At 40.6% G+C, this 16,595-nt stretch overlaps 1 protein-coding gene across 1 annotated transcript; it reads left to right on the top strand.

The window, feature by feature from the left end:
- The first annotated feature begins 4,861 nt into the window (after positions 1-4,861).
- On the top strand, positions 4,862-15,333 carry LOC110972863 (cytochrome P450 3A30-like). The gene is made up of 13 exons (XM_051945081.1): positions 4,862-5,028; positions 5,125-5,218; positions 6,003-6,055; positions 6,186-6,285; positions 6,372-6,485; positions 7,206-7,294; positions 7,397-7,545; positions 7,693-7,820; positions 11,399-11,474; positions 11,555-11,715; positions 12,370-12,596; positions 13,941-14,103; positions 14,375-15,333. Exons 1-13 carry the CDS (start codon positions 4,958-4,960, stop codon positions 14,450-14,452), a joined length of 1,503 nt encoding a protein of 500 aa, XP_051801041.1. The 5' UTR covers positions 4,862-4,957; the 3' UTR covers positions 14,453-15,333.
- Positions 15,334-16,595: the final 1,262 nt, after the last annotated feature.

Genomic DNA, 16,595 nt, shown 5'->3' with positions numbered 1-16,595 from the left:
TGAGACTTTATATACCCCCATACGCTGGAAATACACATGTAATACGCATGGGATAAGTTGGCTGTACGCTCAGAACACGTTAGGCATAAGTTGAGTACGTTAGACTGTTGTTAGAACGACCATCATAAGGAATAGCCATTCGTTAGACACACGTCAGACACAGGTTCATTATACGCTCCTCTAACGCTAGGTTTCCTGACCTCACTCAAATTCAACATATGAGAAGCGCACTCAACGTATGAGTAATGTACCTTCAGCGTAACCCTCTAGCGTGTTCAGCGTATGAGGAACGTATGAGGAGCATTAAAATTTTACACGTCGGCATACGCTGAAATTTTTGTGCATGTTCAAAAAATTTTTTGGCTATCAGCGTACGCGACATACCCCGGAGTACGAGAACGTATTCCAGCGTACCCCTAGCTTGTTTCAGCGTATGTCAGCGTATTCCCAAAAAGTCCACACGTTCCTCATACGCTGGCTCTATACGCTAGAGCAGGGGTCGTCAAGTAGATGTGGCTTCGGGCCAAAATGTTTGTAAACAATCGAACAGCGGGCCAACCTGAGGGGTTGCGCTCCGATTCCGCGAGCGAGGGGGGGCCGATACCGCGAGCAGCGGAGCCTCTACAGCTGATCGCCGCTGCTTGGGACACACGTCTCAATTCTGATCACAGATGTATTAAAAATGACTGCCGAGACACACGTTTTGGACACACTGTTGCTCAGTGAAATCTGGCTGGTACAACCGTGCCCGACCAGTAGCGCAAACGCGGAAATGCCCGGCAGCAGCCGACCACGCGAGTTTCATTTTGCGGTGACGGACTGGCTTGGATCCGTGCCAAATCAAATTTTCAAAATCATCTGGCGGGCCAGATATTATTCCTGACGGGCCAGTTTTGGCCCGCGGGCCGCCAGTTGCCAACCACTGCGCTAGAGTGTGACAGGACCTTAAGAAAGTGAGAGTGGAGGCACTTGTCTCGTATCCAGCAAACATAAATATTGTCTCTTGGGAACTGATCTCAGGATCAGTTAGACCTGTCAGGACATATAGAATGGATAAAGATAGACAGCATTAAGACCTTTGATGTGCAGGATTATGTATGTGCAGCAAAATTGTCGCAGAAATTAGCCTCATACGGCTGTCAGTGCAACACACCTAATTGTAGAAACTACCGTTAGGTAAAATCCAAACTAACACAAGGCTGACATGAGAATGACAATTTTATCTCACATGCTATAGAAGAGCAAACTTTGAGCAGTAATATTTTACTCTGGGAGTTGGTGACTGTTAATCCCCTTATGTCTTCTTCTTCTTTTCTTTTTGGCTTTTCCCTTCAAGGGTCGCCACAGCGAATCAGTTGCCTCCATCTAACCCTGTCTTCTGCATCCTCTTCTCTCACACCAACTACCTTCATGTCCTCTTTAACCACATTAATAAACCACCTCTTTGGTTTTCCTCTAGGCCTCCTGCCTGGCAGTGGGAAACTCAGCATCCTTCTACCAATATATTCACTCTCTCTCCTCTGGACTCTCTCTCTACCTTTTCCTGTCACAGTTCCAACATTCAAAGTCCCTACTCTCAGTCCTAGACTCTTGGCGTTCCTCTTCTCTCTCTTCCTACAAACGCACCTTCCTCCCCTCCTTCTTCAACCAACAGTCGTCCATTTTCCACCGGCACCCTGTAGGTCGACAGCACCGATGGCGGTCGTTCTTAACCCGGGCCTCGACCGATCCGGTATGGAAATCATACATTTGATTCGCATGTTTGATTTGGCCAAAGTTTTACGTCGGATGCCCTTCCTGACACAACCCTCTGTATTTATCTGGGCTTGGGACCGGCACAATAAGACACTGGCTTGTGTCCCCTTGCGGCTACATTTAATCCCCTTATGTCCACATTCTACATTATCTGTTGGTCGTGTCAAACTAGTGTCATAGACATGACTCAGTGGACTTCACTGGCCTCTCAAAGTCTGGGATGTGGAAGATCCCTGTAACAACATCTGGGACTGAAAATGAAGCCAACATGCAAGCGCCAACAACTGCAATTCCATTGAACGGCCAATAGAGGCAGGCCCCAAAAGCAGGTCAGTCCTATTTGGCCCTCATGCCCTCAGGGCCTAGACTGACATCACCTGTTTAGAAAGTAACCATCCATCTCTCTTTTGAAACTGGACATAGCAAGCAAGGAGTGAATCTGACTGAAGAAACCAGGGACCCATCTCATTTTTTCTCTAACTGGACCATAATTTACAAAATGGAAATCATGCCAGATTGAAAAAGTCTTCAAACACATCAAGTTAAACCACAAGTTCATTAGAAAAAGTTTTAATTAGGTAATAAATCAGAGTAGACATTTTCTAATTGACTTCTGAACAATCATACTCCATTTTGCAACCAGAAGGGTTGCCCCTGTTGGTCATTAAAAACAATGCAGTTCGTTGGTGCACGTTTGCTTGACTTTTCAGACTTGGAAGTTATGTCCATCTTTGAGCAACAGACTGTCCCACATCCTTTCACTACAAAGAATATGTGCATATTTAGTGATTTATTGATGCCACAAGGTAGATTAGCTAAAAGGATTTAAAATCAGCAGTGACATTCAATTGTCTGCAAGGACACTTCTAATATCAAGACTTATAAATGGGGTTTGGTGTGTTTGTTAAAGTTGCAGCATGTCTGGTTCCAGAAGCAGGAAACAGGACAAATATACACTGTTTGGCTAGTTCAGTGAGCAAGACTAGACAGTCTGTGAAACAATCAATGTAAAGATCAAATGCCGTGTTCCTCAGAGGTCCATTCTTGAGCCTCTTCTAGTCAACATCTACATGTTGCCCCTTGCTCAGATAATAGAATACCACAACATCTCTTACCACATTTATGCGAATGACACACAACTTTATATTTCAATGTCATCACATGACTACAGTCTTTTACTTGCAGGTAAGTAAAGTCCACTTACTTGTCAGTGTATCCATCAAATCAATGAGTGGACGTGTCAAAGTTTTTCCAGCTCAATGCAGATAAGACTGACGTGACTGTATCTTTGTCAGGGCTCCCTCCTCACCCCCATCCTTCCCACCTGGCATCCCAAATACCCCTTTTTCCATCTGTTTCCTCTCCTCTCTCCCTCTCCTGCTCCTCCCCCTTTCATGCTCCTCTCTCTCCCTCTGTTCCTCTGTCTCTCTGCCTCTCTGTTCCTCTGCCTCTCTCTGTCTCCCTCTCAGTTTCCCATCCGCTCATCTACCCCTGTCTCTCCCTCCGTCTCCTCTGTCTCCCATCCGCTCCTCTACCTTGATCTCCCCCTGCAGCATGGCACCTGAGTGGAGTTCGGCTTCTCAGCTGACTCCACTCAGGTAATCAACCACATCCACGGGTCCCGGACAGCTGAGAGACATCACCCTGATTACACTCCACTGCAATAAGAACCAGCTCATCCTTCCACTCCCTGCCAGATTGTTGAACAAGACTTCACAGTCAGTTTGCTCTCTCGCCTCCTGAAAGTCTGTTGAGCTTTTGGCATTTTTTAACATTGTTTCTCTCCTGCCTTCACCTAGATCCAGCTGTCCGGGATTCACTCGGCCCTGATCCTTTGTCTGCCCTTCTGAAACCATTCGGCACCGGTATTTTCCCTCCTGGACTCCCCATTCTGCCCGGACCCCCTCCCTGGAACCCCAACCAGCTCGCCTCAACCCAACCTGGAACCCACAGCAGCAGCTCGTCGCCTCTTGGTGCCCTCCCGGAAACCCCCCCCCCCCCCCGCCTGGACGTCAGTCACCGCCTGGCCCACCGAACACCTCGGCCCCCCCGTTTCGGCAGTGTCCGATGTCCTTCCTCCCCCCGGCTCCAGAACCTCCCGGCCCAAACCCCACTCCACCAGCCGCTTCCCCTGCAAACCGGCTCCCCTCACCCTCTGCCACAACTCACATCCCTGACAATAAAACACATTCTCTTTCCACCCAGCCTTGGTAGTGTGGCTCTCTGCTCGGGTCCAACCCGTTAAATCCGTGACAATCTTGCTCTTAAAAAGAAAGGTCAGAGATCAGTGCTCACCTTGACTGTATGTTATTTAAAGTTACAAATCAAGCCAGAAACCTATGTGTCATTATTGACTCAGACCTGAATTTTGTTCCTAAATCCGTCTATTACCACCTAAAGAACATTGCTAGAGTTAGGAGTTTCCTGTCTAGACAAGACACAGAGAAACTTGTTCATGCATTTATTTTCAGGTTAGATTATGATAATGGTGTCTTTACAAGGCACTGAAGTCAGGCCAGAAGGTGTGGTTTTTGCATGCTGTTGTATAAGACCACTCTGCTCCCCTCAGATGGCCCTGACACGAAATGATACACTGGAGGAAAACAACAAAAGCAGTCTCTGCTGCTTACACACCCAAGCACATGTCTGAACATATCTTTCTGTGACTTTGAGCACTGATTAGGAATAAACATACATCAGTAAATCAAAAATGACCATAATCAGATTAAATCCAGATGAGAATAAGATCATCTAAAATGGATAAATCTTTAAAAAACAATAGAAAATTAGAAAATCAGTGTCATAAATAATGAGGTACAGATCTTAAACTAAAATGTAGTGTATGCTGTGCACGAGTGCATTAAATTACAAACCCTAAAGGATGAATATTAAAGTAAATAAATAAAATAATAATAATTTAATAATAAAATCAAAATAAATGCCACAGCTGCTTTAATGAAATGTGCAACTAACCCAATCGTTATAACGATTTAAGCCACGAGACAACTGCATTCCTGAGCTCATAAACGTGATTATTGCAAATGCTCCAGTGTGTCTGTCAATTATTCACCTGTTTGCAACTCTCGGTTAAACTCTCACACACTTGCTCACATCAACAGGTTAGTGCAGCAGGTTTATAAAAGCCTCCGGGTTGAAGTGAACCTCAGAGAAACTCCAGAGAAGGAAGAGACGACCTGCAGAGATGGACTACTTCTTCTATTTCTCCATTCAAACATGGACTCTGCTGATCGCCTTCGTCACACTCTTCTTTGTGTAAGTGTTTAACAATCCGTATTCAGGTATTTGAACTGTTTATGCTGCTCTAGTTTTCTAGCTGTTTAATTTTTTTGTTTGTTTGTTTGTTTACAGCTACGCCAACTGGACATATGGGGCATTTAAGAAGATGGGCATTCCTGGTCCCAGTCCTGTCCCTTTGTTTGGCACTATGCTGGCATATAGAAAGGTTGGTGAACAAATCTTAACCAATATGCAGCTGGAAAAATAGGATTACTAAATTAGTGGTAATTAGCTGTAATAGTGTGATAGGTATGTTAGTGTGTGTGTGTGTGTGTGTGTGTGTGTGTGTGTGTGTGTGTGTGTGTGTGTGTGTGTGTGTGTGTGTGTGTGTCCCATTATATAGTTGTGTTGTTATACACACACACACACAACTTTCTATCTGTATTTATCTATATTCTAATAATTGATATTTTGTTTTTGTTTTTCATTTTAGTCATTTATCTCACCTATTTTACCTTATTTTATTTTATTTGATCTCGTCTTTTTCCTCAGTTCCCCTTTAATAGATAACTTCAATGTGGTGGGTTGTTTGCATTGTTTTAACAGAACTTTTTATTTTCTGTAAAGCATTTTGTGTTGCATTTTTGTTTGTATGAAAGGTGCTATATAGATAAAAATCTAACTGACTGATTGATTGATAATGTGTGGAGGGAGATATCTCAGTGGTGGTTTTCATTTTGCCATAAGTGCTTACAGATGGTCTGACGATCGTGAATTCTAAAAATTATTATTATTTCAAATGGTTTATTGTATGTGATTTAATATTTTTCATCCAAAAAGATCAACTACAAAAAATTAAAGTCACAACCCTCCAACTTTTGTTCATATATCCTTCAGGATTTATATTGTTAGTGATTGGCATACAATATTTAAGTACATTATTAATCCATGTTAGAATGGATTGTGGGTTTTTAATAAAATGTGTTTATTATTCACCTGTGTTCTTATAGGGATTCACCAAATTTGATCAGCAGTGCTTTAACAAGTATGGAAAAACATGGGGGTAAGTGCAGCATGTGTTTCTAAGCTTTAACATGTATGTAAGACATTAAATGTATTTTTCTGACTGCTGCTCATAATAGAGATTCAAATCTAAGTAAAACATAAAATGTCATTTTTCTCATCATATTCAGCATCTTCGACGGCCGTCAGCCCGTGCTGTGTATCACAGACCCTGGCATGATAAAAACTGTTTTGATAAAGGAGTGTTACTCTCTCTTCACCAATCGCAGAGTATGCAGCAGCCACACTACACGACTCTACTCAGTCTCTCATCATCACCGTTGGCTTTTGATTCGACCTGAACTGTTTCCTTTCAGAATTTCCGTCTGAATGGGCCGCTGTATGACGCTGTGGGCATTGCAGAGGACGAGCAGTGGAGGAGGATTCGTAGCATCCTCTCTCCATCCTTCACTTCAGGAAGACTGAAAGAGGTTCAGCCCTCCTCATTTAAAAAAATATAAACTTGCGCTGTAATTTAGCTTCAACTTGAACTGTCCTCACTGCAGAGCTTGTCTGGCTTGTGACCATTTAAAATGCTGCATCTAATTTCCAGGCCTTCAAATTAATCAAATCAAATAAAAATTAAGTTGGAATCTCTCATATAAAAGAAAGAAAAACAGATAAAAACAGATAAAAACTTAAAGCAAGCAAACTGTTAACCCAACAAATGCAAAACATGTGTCACTGTTTGACCATCACCCAGAAGAGTTCTGTCTCTTATATTTATGTGGGTTTTTTTGCCTGATGAAAGTCTAGTGCCAAACGTTGCATTAATAAATTCTACAATTCTACAATTTCCTTTAGCTTTCGATGTATGTCGCTTTTATTCAAAGCGACATACATCTGGGAGTAGATACAGCACAAGCAAGGATCTAGCCAGGAGAAAACAACCTGGATAAGAGGAATAAAACAAGTTTAAGTGTGAGATTTACTTGTAAATTAAGGATTGCAAGGTAGAGAGTATCTAAAAGATATTTAGAGGCTCAAACAGGTGAAAGTGTATTACAAGAAAAACTTGAAAAAATAGAGAAATGTGGGGGAAAACACCAAACACTAACTGTTCCTTGTCTTTATTTGAACCAGCTGCAGTTGCACTCAGTATTGTAATTGTTTTCATTTCTGGTATTTACTGTCGCCTGTCTGTGCCTCAGATGTTTGACATCATGAAACGGCATTCTGCTAACATGATGAGCAGCTTTACAAAGAAAGCAGACAAGGATGAACCAATAGAGCTGAAGGAGTAAGAACACTTCATACCCTTCAACAAAAAGCATAACGTCAGCCCTTTTAAAGCCCACGTCAGAATAAATGATGTTTTGGATGTGATTGTGTCCACTCGCAGCGTCTTTGGATCCTTCAGCATGGACATAGTTACCAGCACAGCCTTTAGTGTTGACATCGACTCTCTCAACAACCCTTCCGACCCCTTTGTCGCCAACATTAAAAAGATGCTGAAGTTTGACCTTTTCAGCCCTCTCCTCGTCATTATTGGTAAAGCATTCATTTACTTTGGATAAAATACAGCATTTTGTCCTTCACTGAGTGTTTTTATAAAAAGCATATGTGTCAGCTGACTTATTGTGAACATTCTGTACCTTTCATGTGTCTGTGATAAATGTGTTTCTGTTTTCATTTCAGGGTTCTTTCCTTTCATGGGTCCCATTTTTGAAAAAATGGAGCTTTCGTTTTTCCCTAAATCTGTGACAGACTTCTTTTACGCCGCACTGCAGAAGATCAAGTCAAGTCGCGCTAAGGGCGAACAAATGGTATGACTGTGCCTCTGTGTGTACATTATTAAAAAATATCTAGAATTTCACTGAATATTCAGTTTTTTAAAATTGTAATTTCACAAATGAGTATTCAGGCTGGATAATGTAAATATTGTTCTTATATATTTCTACAATTAGACCTAAGTAGTCACAATTAACAGAAAAAAATAATGTTATTTAGATTTTCAACCCCTCAAAATCCAATTTTTATTCAGTTACTGTATATAGAGAGATACATATGTACTCCTTTATCAGAACAGCTTTTATTTATTACTCTTCTCTCTTTTATTTATGAATTCCTATATTTATTTACATATTTTAATTTCTTTAATGTATGGTTTATTACTTCATTTTTTTTTATCATTTCCTGTTTAGTTCATTAAGTAATTTTTATTTAGACTTTATTAGTCACAAGTTATATATTATTACAGATTATAAGCGGTCCTCTGTCCATCTGTGTGTCCTCTGTTGTTGACTTGGCTGTTGACCATTTCTGTGTGTCTTTTGGAGTCACTGGTTTTATCCAACAGGAGGCCCCTGTGAGAACTGTGAGGAAGCGCTATCTGACTTCTGAAGTGGCTGCAAAGTTTTTTAGACATTTTAGAGAAATATCCTCCTGCTTTTCTACCAGCTCCCTGCGATTTTATTGTTGATCATTTTAACTGTAAACTCAAGTCAAGCCTCGACTCAGCTGCTCCTTTCGTGACAAAACAGATATATATAAAAGACATACCACCATGGAGTACTGAGGAAACAAAAACACTGAAGAGGAAATGCAGAGCAGCGGAGAGAAAATGGAGGAAAAACAAATTGACAGTAAACTATCAAATATTTTGTGATCTAGTAAAAACATACAACAGTGCACTTAAGCAAGCCCGAAACAATTACTTCTCAAAACTGATTGCCAGCCACAAAAACAATACAAAATTTCTTTTCTCAACCATTGACAAACTACTCAACCCCACTTCCAATAATTATAAGGGCATCATAAGCAACGCACTCTGTGAGGAATTTGCAGTCCACTTCGGAGGGAAGACAGAGTCGATTAGATCTAGCATTTTATCAAATCTGAAAACTGCCTCTACTTTTACTGCTTCTACAACTCCGTCTTTAACTGAGGAAACACTGGACAGTTTTGGCCTGGTTGATGCAAGCATATTTGGTAGAATTTTATCCCAAATGAACCCAACAACCTGCCTTTTAGATCCCATCCCCACTTCATTTTTTAAGACATACTGCGGGCATCTTGAAGATGAGCTTTTAAACATCATGAATTGCTCCCTTCAGACAGGGTTCTTCCCTGCTGCTTTTAAAACAGCAGTGGTGAGACCCCTTCTGATGAAGAGTAATCTGGATCCTGCTATTCTTAATAATTACAGACCAGTATCCAACTTACCATTTTTAAGCAAAGTCTTAGAGAAAATTGTTTTTACTCAGCTGAATGCTTTTTTTAAAAAAGACACAATATTTTAGGTTTTATTCAGGTTTTAGGACGAACCACAGCACAGAGACGGCTTTGTTGAAAATTGTTAACGACCTCAGGAGTAATTTAGACTCCCATAAACTTTCTGTTCTGGTGCTACTGGACTTAAGTGCAGCCTTTGACACAGTAGATCACCCAATTCTTTTATCTAGACTTAAACACCTGGTCGGTCTCTCTGGGACTGTTTTAAAATGGTTTTACTCCTATCACTCTGACAGAAGTTTTCTGGTAAGTTTGGATACATGCTCATCAGATGTCCACAAAATGAAATATGGCGTGCCTCAAGGCTCAATGTTAGGTCCCATTGTTTTTAATTTGTACATGCTCCCACTTGGAGATGTCATCAGGAGACACGGAATCAGTTTTCACAGCTACGCTGATGATACTCACCTTTACATTGCCGTGTCTCCTGATGACACAGGGCCAGTCGATGCCCTTTTTAACTGTATTTTAGACATCAAATCTTGGATGGCAGAGAATTTCTTGCAGCTCAACCGGGACAAAACTGAGGTTTTAGTTATCGGCCCTGAAGCCAAGAGAGAGAAACTTTTATCAAAACTGCTTTCGCTATCCTTTAAACCTGCTGTTTCTGTAAAAAATCTGGGCGTCATTTTTGACTCTGAGCTTAATTTTATACCTCACATTAAACAAGTAACTAAAACAAGTTTTTACCATGTTTTTACCATGTAAAGAATATAGCCAGAGTCCGCCCATTTCTCTCTCTAGCAAACACAGAGATGTCAATGTATGCTTTTATTTCTAGTAGAATGGACTACTGTAATGCCCTGCTTTCTAGTCTTCCCAAAAAAACTATCTCTCACCTCCAATTATTGCAGAACTCAGCTACACGAGTCCTGACGAAGACCAGAAAGCGGGACCACATTACACCAGTTTTAAAATCACTGCATTGGCTCCCTGTGTGCTTCAGGGCAGATTTTAAAATTATTTGAACAGTTTTTAAATGTATTAATGGTCTTGGGCCTTCATATTTGTCTGATCTACTTTTATCTTATGAACCCTCACGGACCCTCAGGTCCTCTGGCACTGGCCTTTTGATAATTCCCAAGGTGAATACAGTGACTCATGGCGAGGCAGCTTTTCAACATTACGGCCCTCGCCTGTGGAACAGCCTGCCAGAGGACCTTAGGGCTGTAGAGAACGTAGAGACTTTTAAACGCAGGCTCAAGACTCACCTTTTTAAACTGGCTTTTACGTAATTGCTTTTATTTTATCTTAATGCCTCGATTTATACTGTTTATTCCCTGGTCTTGCTTTTATTTATTTATTTTATTATTTTGTATACTATATTATTATTTCACTATTTTAGTATTTATTTTAGTATTTACTTACTATTTTACTATTCTCCATCTTTTAGTAGCTATTTTATTCTTTAATTTTTAGTTTTCCCTTTTATTTTCAACCTGTCTATTTTAGATTCCAGTGTTTCCTCAGTGGGGAGCTGTCTGCATCTGGGGCTTTGGCAGGGCCTGTGCCTAATGGCCCTGGAGCTAGTTGGCCTGTTGGGGCCTGCTGGGGCCTGCTGCTGCCCCGGGTGCGGGCGGCTCTCAATGATGGTGTTTCCTCTTTCTGGTGCTTCTGCTCTCAGCCAACCAACGCTATTATTTCTGATGTAGAAGTGTGTGTATGTGTGCGTGGCTGTGTGACTGTCTGCGTGTGTATGTGTGTGTGTTGATAGGGAGTATGATGGGGGCAGGAGTTGGGAGGGATGTGGGACATTGTCTTTTTAATGTTTGTTTTTAATTTGTTAAGCACTTTGTGCTACTTAATGTATGAAAAGTGCTATAGAAATAAACTTTGATTGATTGATTGATAAGCTTTTCCATTGTTTCTGCACATGTTAATTAAATATGTAAAAGCCAAAAACATAATACAATCAATGTAAAATTATAGCTAAAAAATGTTTTTTAATTTGGAACCTTACTGTGTTTTTATGAGATAGCTATTTTCAATTATATAATGGTATGTTACAGCAGCTGAAATATTACAGTTGTTTATTTTTTTTGCGCTGTACATATATTTGTACAATAGATTCAGAAATATAATCAAGCTTTCCCTCCCACAATACTTTCAGAATCGAGTGGACTTCCTTCAGCTGATGATTGACTCCCAGAAAAACAGCGGCCCCAGTGAAGCAGATCAGGATAAAAGTGAGACACACATATGCAGTCTCCAAACACTCAAAGACTAAACTTAAAGCTGTTCTAAAGCATTTATCTTTTTGCCCAAGGTTTAACCGATCATGAGATCCTCTCCCAGTCAATGACTTTCCTCTTTGCTGGCTATGAAACAACCAGCAGCACTCTGACTTTCTTGGCTTACAACCTGGCAAAAAATCCCGACGTCATGAAAAAGTTGCAGCATGAGATTGACACCACCTTCCCTAACCAGGTATATTTTAATTACAGTAACATTTGAGGCACCAAGGGACCTTAAAAGTCAGAAATTTTAAGCTGTCTTCATTGGGTTTGGATCATTCTGTGGCAATGGAGATAAATGTATTCTTCATTTTTAAATTAAAAATTTTAAAATGTCATTTATTTGAGCTGATTCATTAGAGGCTCTTTTCTGATGCTATGGCTTGTGCAGAGATTGCAACGAATGATTATACATATTAAGGATTGAAGAACGGTACACATTTTTGCTGTTGTTTGAACAGACTATCCATGTTTTGTTGAATTACAGTTAATATCTAGTAAAAAAGTGAAGAAAGTACTCATTTATGTGATACTTCTACAAAAACAAGCCAAAATTGTAACTAATGTCCATATCAACAATCTGTGTTTTTACATTTGTTCCTTTCCAATGTAAACGTAAAATTACACTGTTGAACTGTATTTAAATCAGCTAAATATCTCATTGTCTTAAAGGTAGCTGTCTTTTATTAACCATTTGCCATTATTTCACAGTTTTTCTATATAGATAGATAGATAGATAGATAGATAGATAGATAGATAGATAGATACTGTGCACTTCATGACACTTTTTCTCTCAGTACTACTACCCTCTATCAGCATATTTATGTGTATCTGTCTGTTTGTGTAGGCTCCTATCCAGTACCAACCACTGATGCAGATGGAGTATCTGGAGGGTGTTATCAACGAGTCCCTCCGCCTGTACCCCATTGTTCCACGTGTGGAGCGTGTTGCCAAAGCAACTGTGGAGATCAACGGCATCGTGATTCCAAAAGGGATGGTCGTCATGGTTCCCACGTGGCCGATGCACCGGGACCCCGATGTGTGGCCTGAACCCGAGAAATTCAAACCGGAGAGGTAAAAGAAAAAATTAAAGGCATGACGTGACTTGTGTTCGAATAGAATAGAATAGAATAGAATAGAATAGAATAGAATAGAATAGAATAGAATAGCCTATATCGGTGGGAGCATCTCCTCCTCGTACACTCAAAAAATACAAATATGCTACATCCATCCGTTCATCACTATTGTCACAAAGGGGCTGGAGTCTATCCAAGCTGACTTAGGGTGTAGGCAGGGGACACCCTGGACAGGTCACCAGTCTATGACAGGGCGACACAGAGAGACAATCATACTTACATTCACACTTATGAACAATTTAAAATCATCAATTAACGTCTGCATGTTTGTGGACTGTGGGATGACATCAGGGAATCTGGTGAGGACATGCAAACTCCACACAGACAGATCTCAGGTCCATATCGGGATCCAAATCGGGGATCTTGTAGCTGTGAGGCGGCAATGCTAACCACTGAGACACTGTGCAACCCCAAATATGCAATATGCATGATTTAATAAAAATAATAAGTAGAAAGAACAGTGAAAGTGTAAATGTACACACACTCATGCTGCACTGTCCCATGTCTGGCCAAAAGGAATATTGCCCAGAAGTACCTGTGGTGGTTACTCCTTTTACTTGAAAAGCTTAATTGTCCACTAATTTGCCTTGCTGAGACCACGGGCGTTTGCAACACCTTCCACGAGGAGAAGGGGCAGCTGATTATTTACAGTTTCTGTGCAAAAGATTTGAGTTCAGGTGACATTTCTGCAACAGGAAGTACAGTCTCTGTTGAGGCTTCCTGACCACCGCTGATGTGTTGGTGGACCACCTTAAGTCGATTGTTAATACACACCAATCATGCATAACATTGTGACCACCTGCCTAATATTATGTTGATCCATTTTATGCTGCTAAAACTCTGAACCAGGTGGGCATAGACACAGGACCTCTGAGGATGTCCTGTGGCAAAGGGATGGTGGCAGTGAATTCTGTGGGTCCTGTGGGTTGCAGGGTGGGGCCTGCCTAGATCAGTCGTATCCTGGCACATCTCACAGATGCTCAAAAAGATTTGGATCTGGAGAGTGTGGAACCTGGGTGAACAGACTAGCTCTGTTGTGTTCCCCAGGCCACTCCTGAGCAATTTTTGTCATGTATCGGGGTGCATTATCCTGCTGAGGTTGGCACCTGGCATCAAGGACTGATGTTGCCATGGGGGATGGAGGGTGAGGGGGTTGCTTGACCTGCAATGTTTTGGTGGGTAGTACATGTCAAGCATCCACATGAATGTCAGGACTTAAGGTTTCCCAGCAAAACTTTGCATTATAACAAGATGATCAATATATGTGTGACTGTGCGCCCAGGTTCTGCAAGGAAAACAAAGACTCAATCGATCCGTACACCTACATGCCGTTTGGGTTGGGGCCGAGAAACTGCATTGGGATGCGGTTTGCTTTGGTGATGATTCGCCTTGCCCTGGTGGAGATCCTCCGGAAGTACAACTTCACCGTGTGTAAAGAGACTGAGGTGAGAGCCTGGTGCTGCTTTTCTTTAAGGCGTTTGGTTCAAGGTTTACTGAGGGACAGGGCAGCGGTGCTATAGATGATTAGCACCGCTTTACTCATCTACATATCTTACTGCCAGTCACAAGATCAGCGGTTGCTCAATGAGACAGCACCTTGAACAAGAGCACATTATACTGATAATGTCTGATACTTCCAATTGTTGGCAGATTTGAAATAAGGTAGGATTCTGTGAATTGTTGACTTTGTTCATGCCTCTTCTCTCATCCCGTCAGATCCCCTTGGAGTTGGACATTCAGGGTCTAGTGGCTCCAAAACGTCCCATCAAACTGAAGCTGACGCCACGTTCTTAACCTTCCAGCTAGAAAAAAAAAACAACAAAACAACACAAAAGATTTAAACTGAGATGTGTACATAAAAGCACCATGTAAACATTTCGATACCACAGCACAGTTGTGTGTGACTCTATATCACCTCATCCTCACCTTGGAGGCAAATATAACTCCAATTTACAATGAACTATGTGTAGATTCTTCTCTTGTGTGCCGTCTGTCTTATAGTTAAACAATGAAATGTGCTACAGAAAAGAAATACAACAGAAATTATAAAGAAATATAGTTTTATTGGTGTTCAGATTTTTCTTTGTATTATCATCTGCATTACAATAGTTTACACATCATCTAAACATTACTCACAGACCCAAGTTGAGGAGAGGAAACTAATAAAAGTGCATGTTATATAATCAAATCCATCCATCCATCCATTCTCTATACATCGCTTAATCCTCACGAGGGTCGCGGGGGGTGCTGAAGCCTATCTCAGCTGACTCAGGCGAAGGCAGGGGACACCCTGGACAGGTCGCCACTCTGTCACAGGGCATAATCAAATCCATCTTTCATTTTTATTTTTTAACCAGAAAAAAGCTTTTCCAAATGTTTAGATTTTCTTCAATCCGTGATTCTACTGTTAGATGACTCAGATATTCACATATCTGTGTTATAATATTAAACTAATGTCCTGTGATAGTGATATGTGACAAGAGTTTAGATGGTAATGGACGACTCCACATTGTCATAGCTGTACTTATCCATATGTAAAATTTGAGGGGGGTTTTTCAGCCTTATTGTTCTTTTGGAATTTCTTGTCCTTCTTTCATGCATCTTCTGTATCCAGCTGCTGTAACATGTGAATTTCCCCGCTGACGGATCAATAAAATTGACCTTATCATATTAAACACGTGTGCAATCTCACTTAAACATCAAACAATTCGACATCAAAAGATCCTATGACATTATTTTTTAAATCTAACAGTAGGTTACTTGCTTGCATTTAAAATCGAACTGCTTAATTTATGCAATGGGCTGCCTTCAATTTAGAAAAAAAAACTTAAGCACATTCAACAATAATAAATGTCAGTAAGAATCACACTAAGTGAACAAGAGGGACAGTAGTCAGAACCTTCGGCAGTGTCTTCAAAATGTTTGTTTTAGTAAAACAAACCTGAACACCAGAACTCTTGAGATATTCAGTTAATCAACATATAAGTAAAAAAAACTAACAAAAAAACAGTTAAATTCTTTCATACGAGAGTCTGGAACCAGTAAATGTTGAAGAATTTTGCTAGAAAAATGGGAAAAAATGATCAATTGATTTTCAAAATTTGTATTTATTTGTTTTATATGACATGAACAATACAGGGTCCTGCAGAAGGAACTGAGGGTCACATGCGTTTACTGGAGTTACCATGACGACCAGGTTCACACCATCTGAGCCTAACAATTTCAGATAATATTCATCTCCATCTCATCTGACCGGGTGTTCATCAGACTTCTTTTTGTATCGTTTAGCAAACTTTCATCTTACAGATTATGAATGAATTTCCTGTGTCAGGAATTCCCCATGACACAGAAAATGCTGTGTAACTGCCCTGAACATGATTCAGACTTTACATGTGTGATCAGAGTCCAACCCTCATCACATCCATAGGCTGAAATACACTCTCGGTCACAGTGCCACCTGGTGGACATGTATGGATTCGCTGACCAGAAAGCATGCGAGGACTCGTTCAATGCTGCTTGCAGCTTTAATTTGTATTTGCTTTAGCTTTCAGACATTTTTTATACATGAACGAAAACAATATAGTATTTTACTTTATGATCAAAACATTCAAAGCATTCATTTCCATATTTGTGTAGCAATCCTGACCACCTGTACAGGAAGAAGGTTAAGTTATCCCTCTTCCTTGTAAAAAATATTAAATTTATACATGACAAATACACAAAAGTTGTGGAAATACAGTGGACAAAAATTGCAGTTCAAGTCATCCAGGGTCGGAGTGGGATTCATTTTCAGCCCTGGAGTTTCATGCCTCACACCGGCCCACTTTAGATCATGACCTATTATTATTAAAATAATGTAATTATAACCTTACATGTTAAGACTACAATAGCACACTTTTCTGTATAACCTTGTAATTCAGTGTATTTTTCTAAAATA

Source organism: Acanthochromis polyacanthus, chromosome 3 (genome assembly GCF_021347895.1).
Source record: "Acanthochromis polyacanthus isolate Apoly-LR-REF ecotype Palm Island chromosome 3, KAUST_Apoly_ChrSc, whole genome shotgun sequence".
NCBI lineage: Eukaryota > Metazoa > Chordata > Actinopteri > Pomacentridae > Acanthochromis > Acanthochromis polyacanthus.
This window is presented reverse-complemented; position numbering and strand designations above follow the sequence as displayed.

Bases quoted from the DNA above. Each gene is read 5' to 3' on its own strand.
- LOC110972863 (XM_051945081.1), top strand. From the start codon at position 4,958: ATGGACTACTTCTTCTATTTCTCCATTCAAACATGGACTCTGCTGATC. The intron at 5,219-6,002 runs GTTGGTGAACAA...GTGTTCTTATAG, and splicing joins CTATGCTGGCATATAGAAAG to GGATTCACCAAATTTGATCA. The intron at 7,295-7,396 runs GTAAGAACACTT...GTCCACTCGCAG, and splicing joins GAACCAATAGAGCTGAAGGA to CGTCTTTGGATCCTTCAGCA.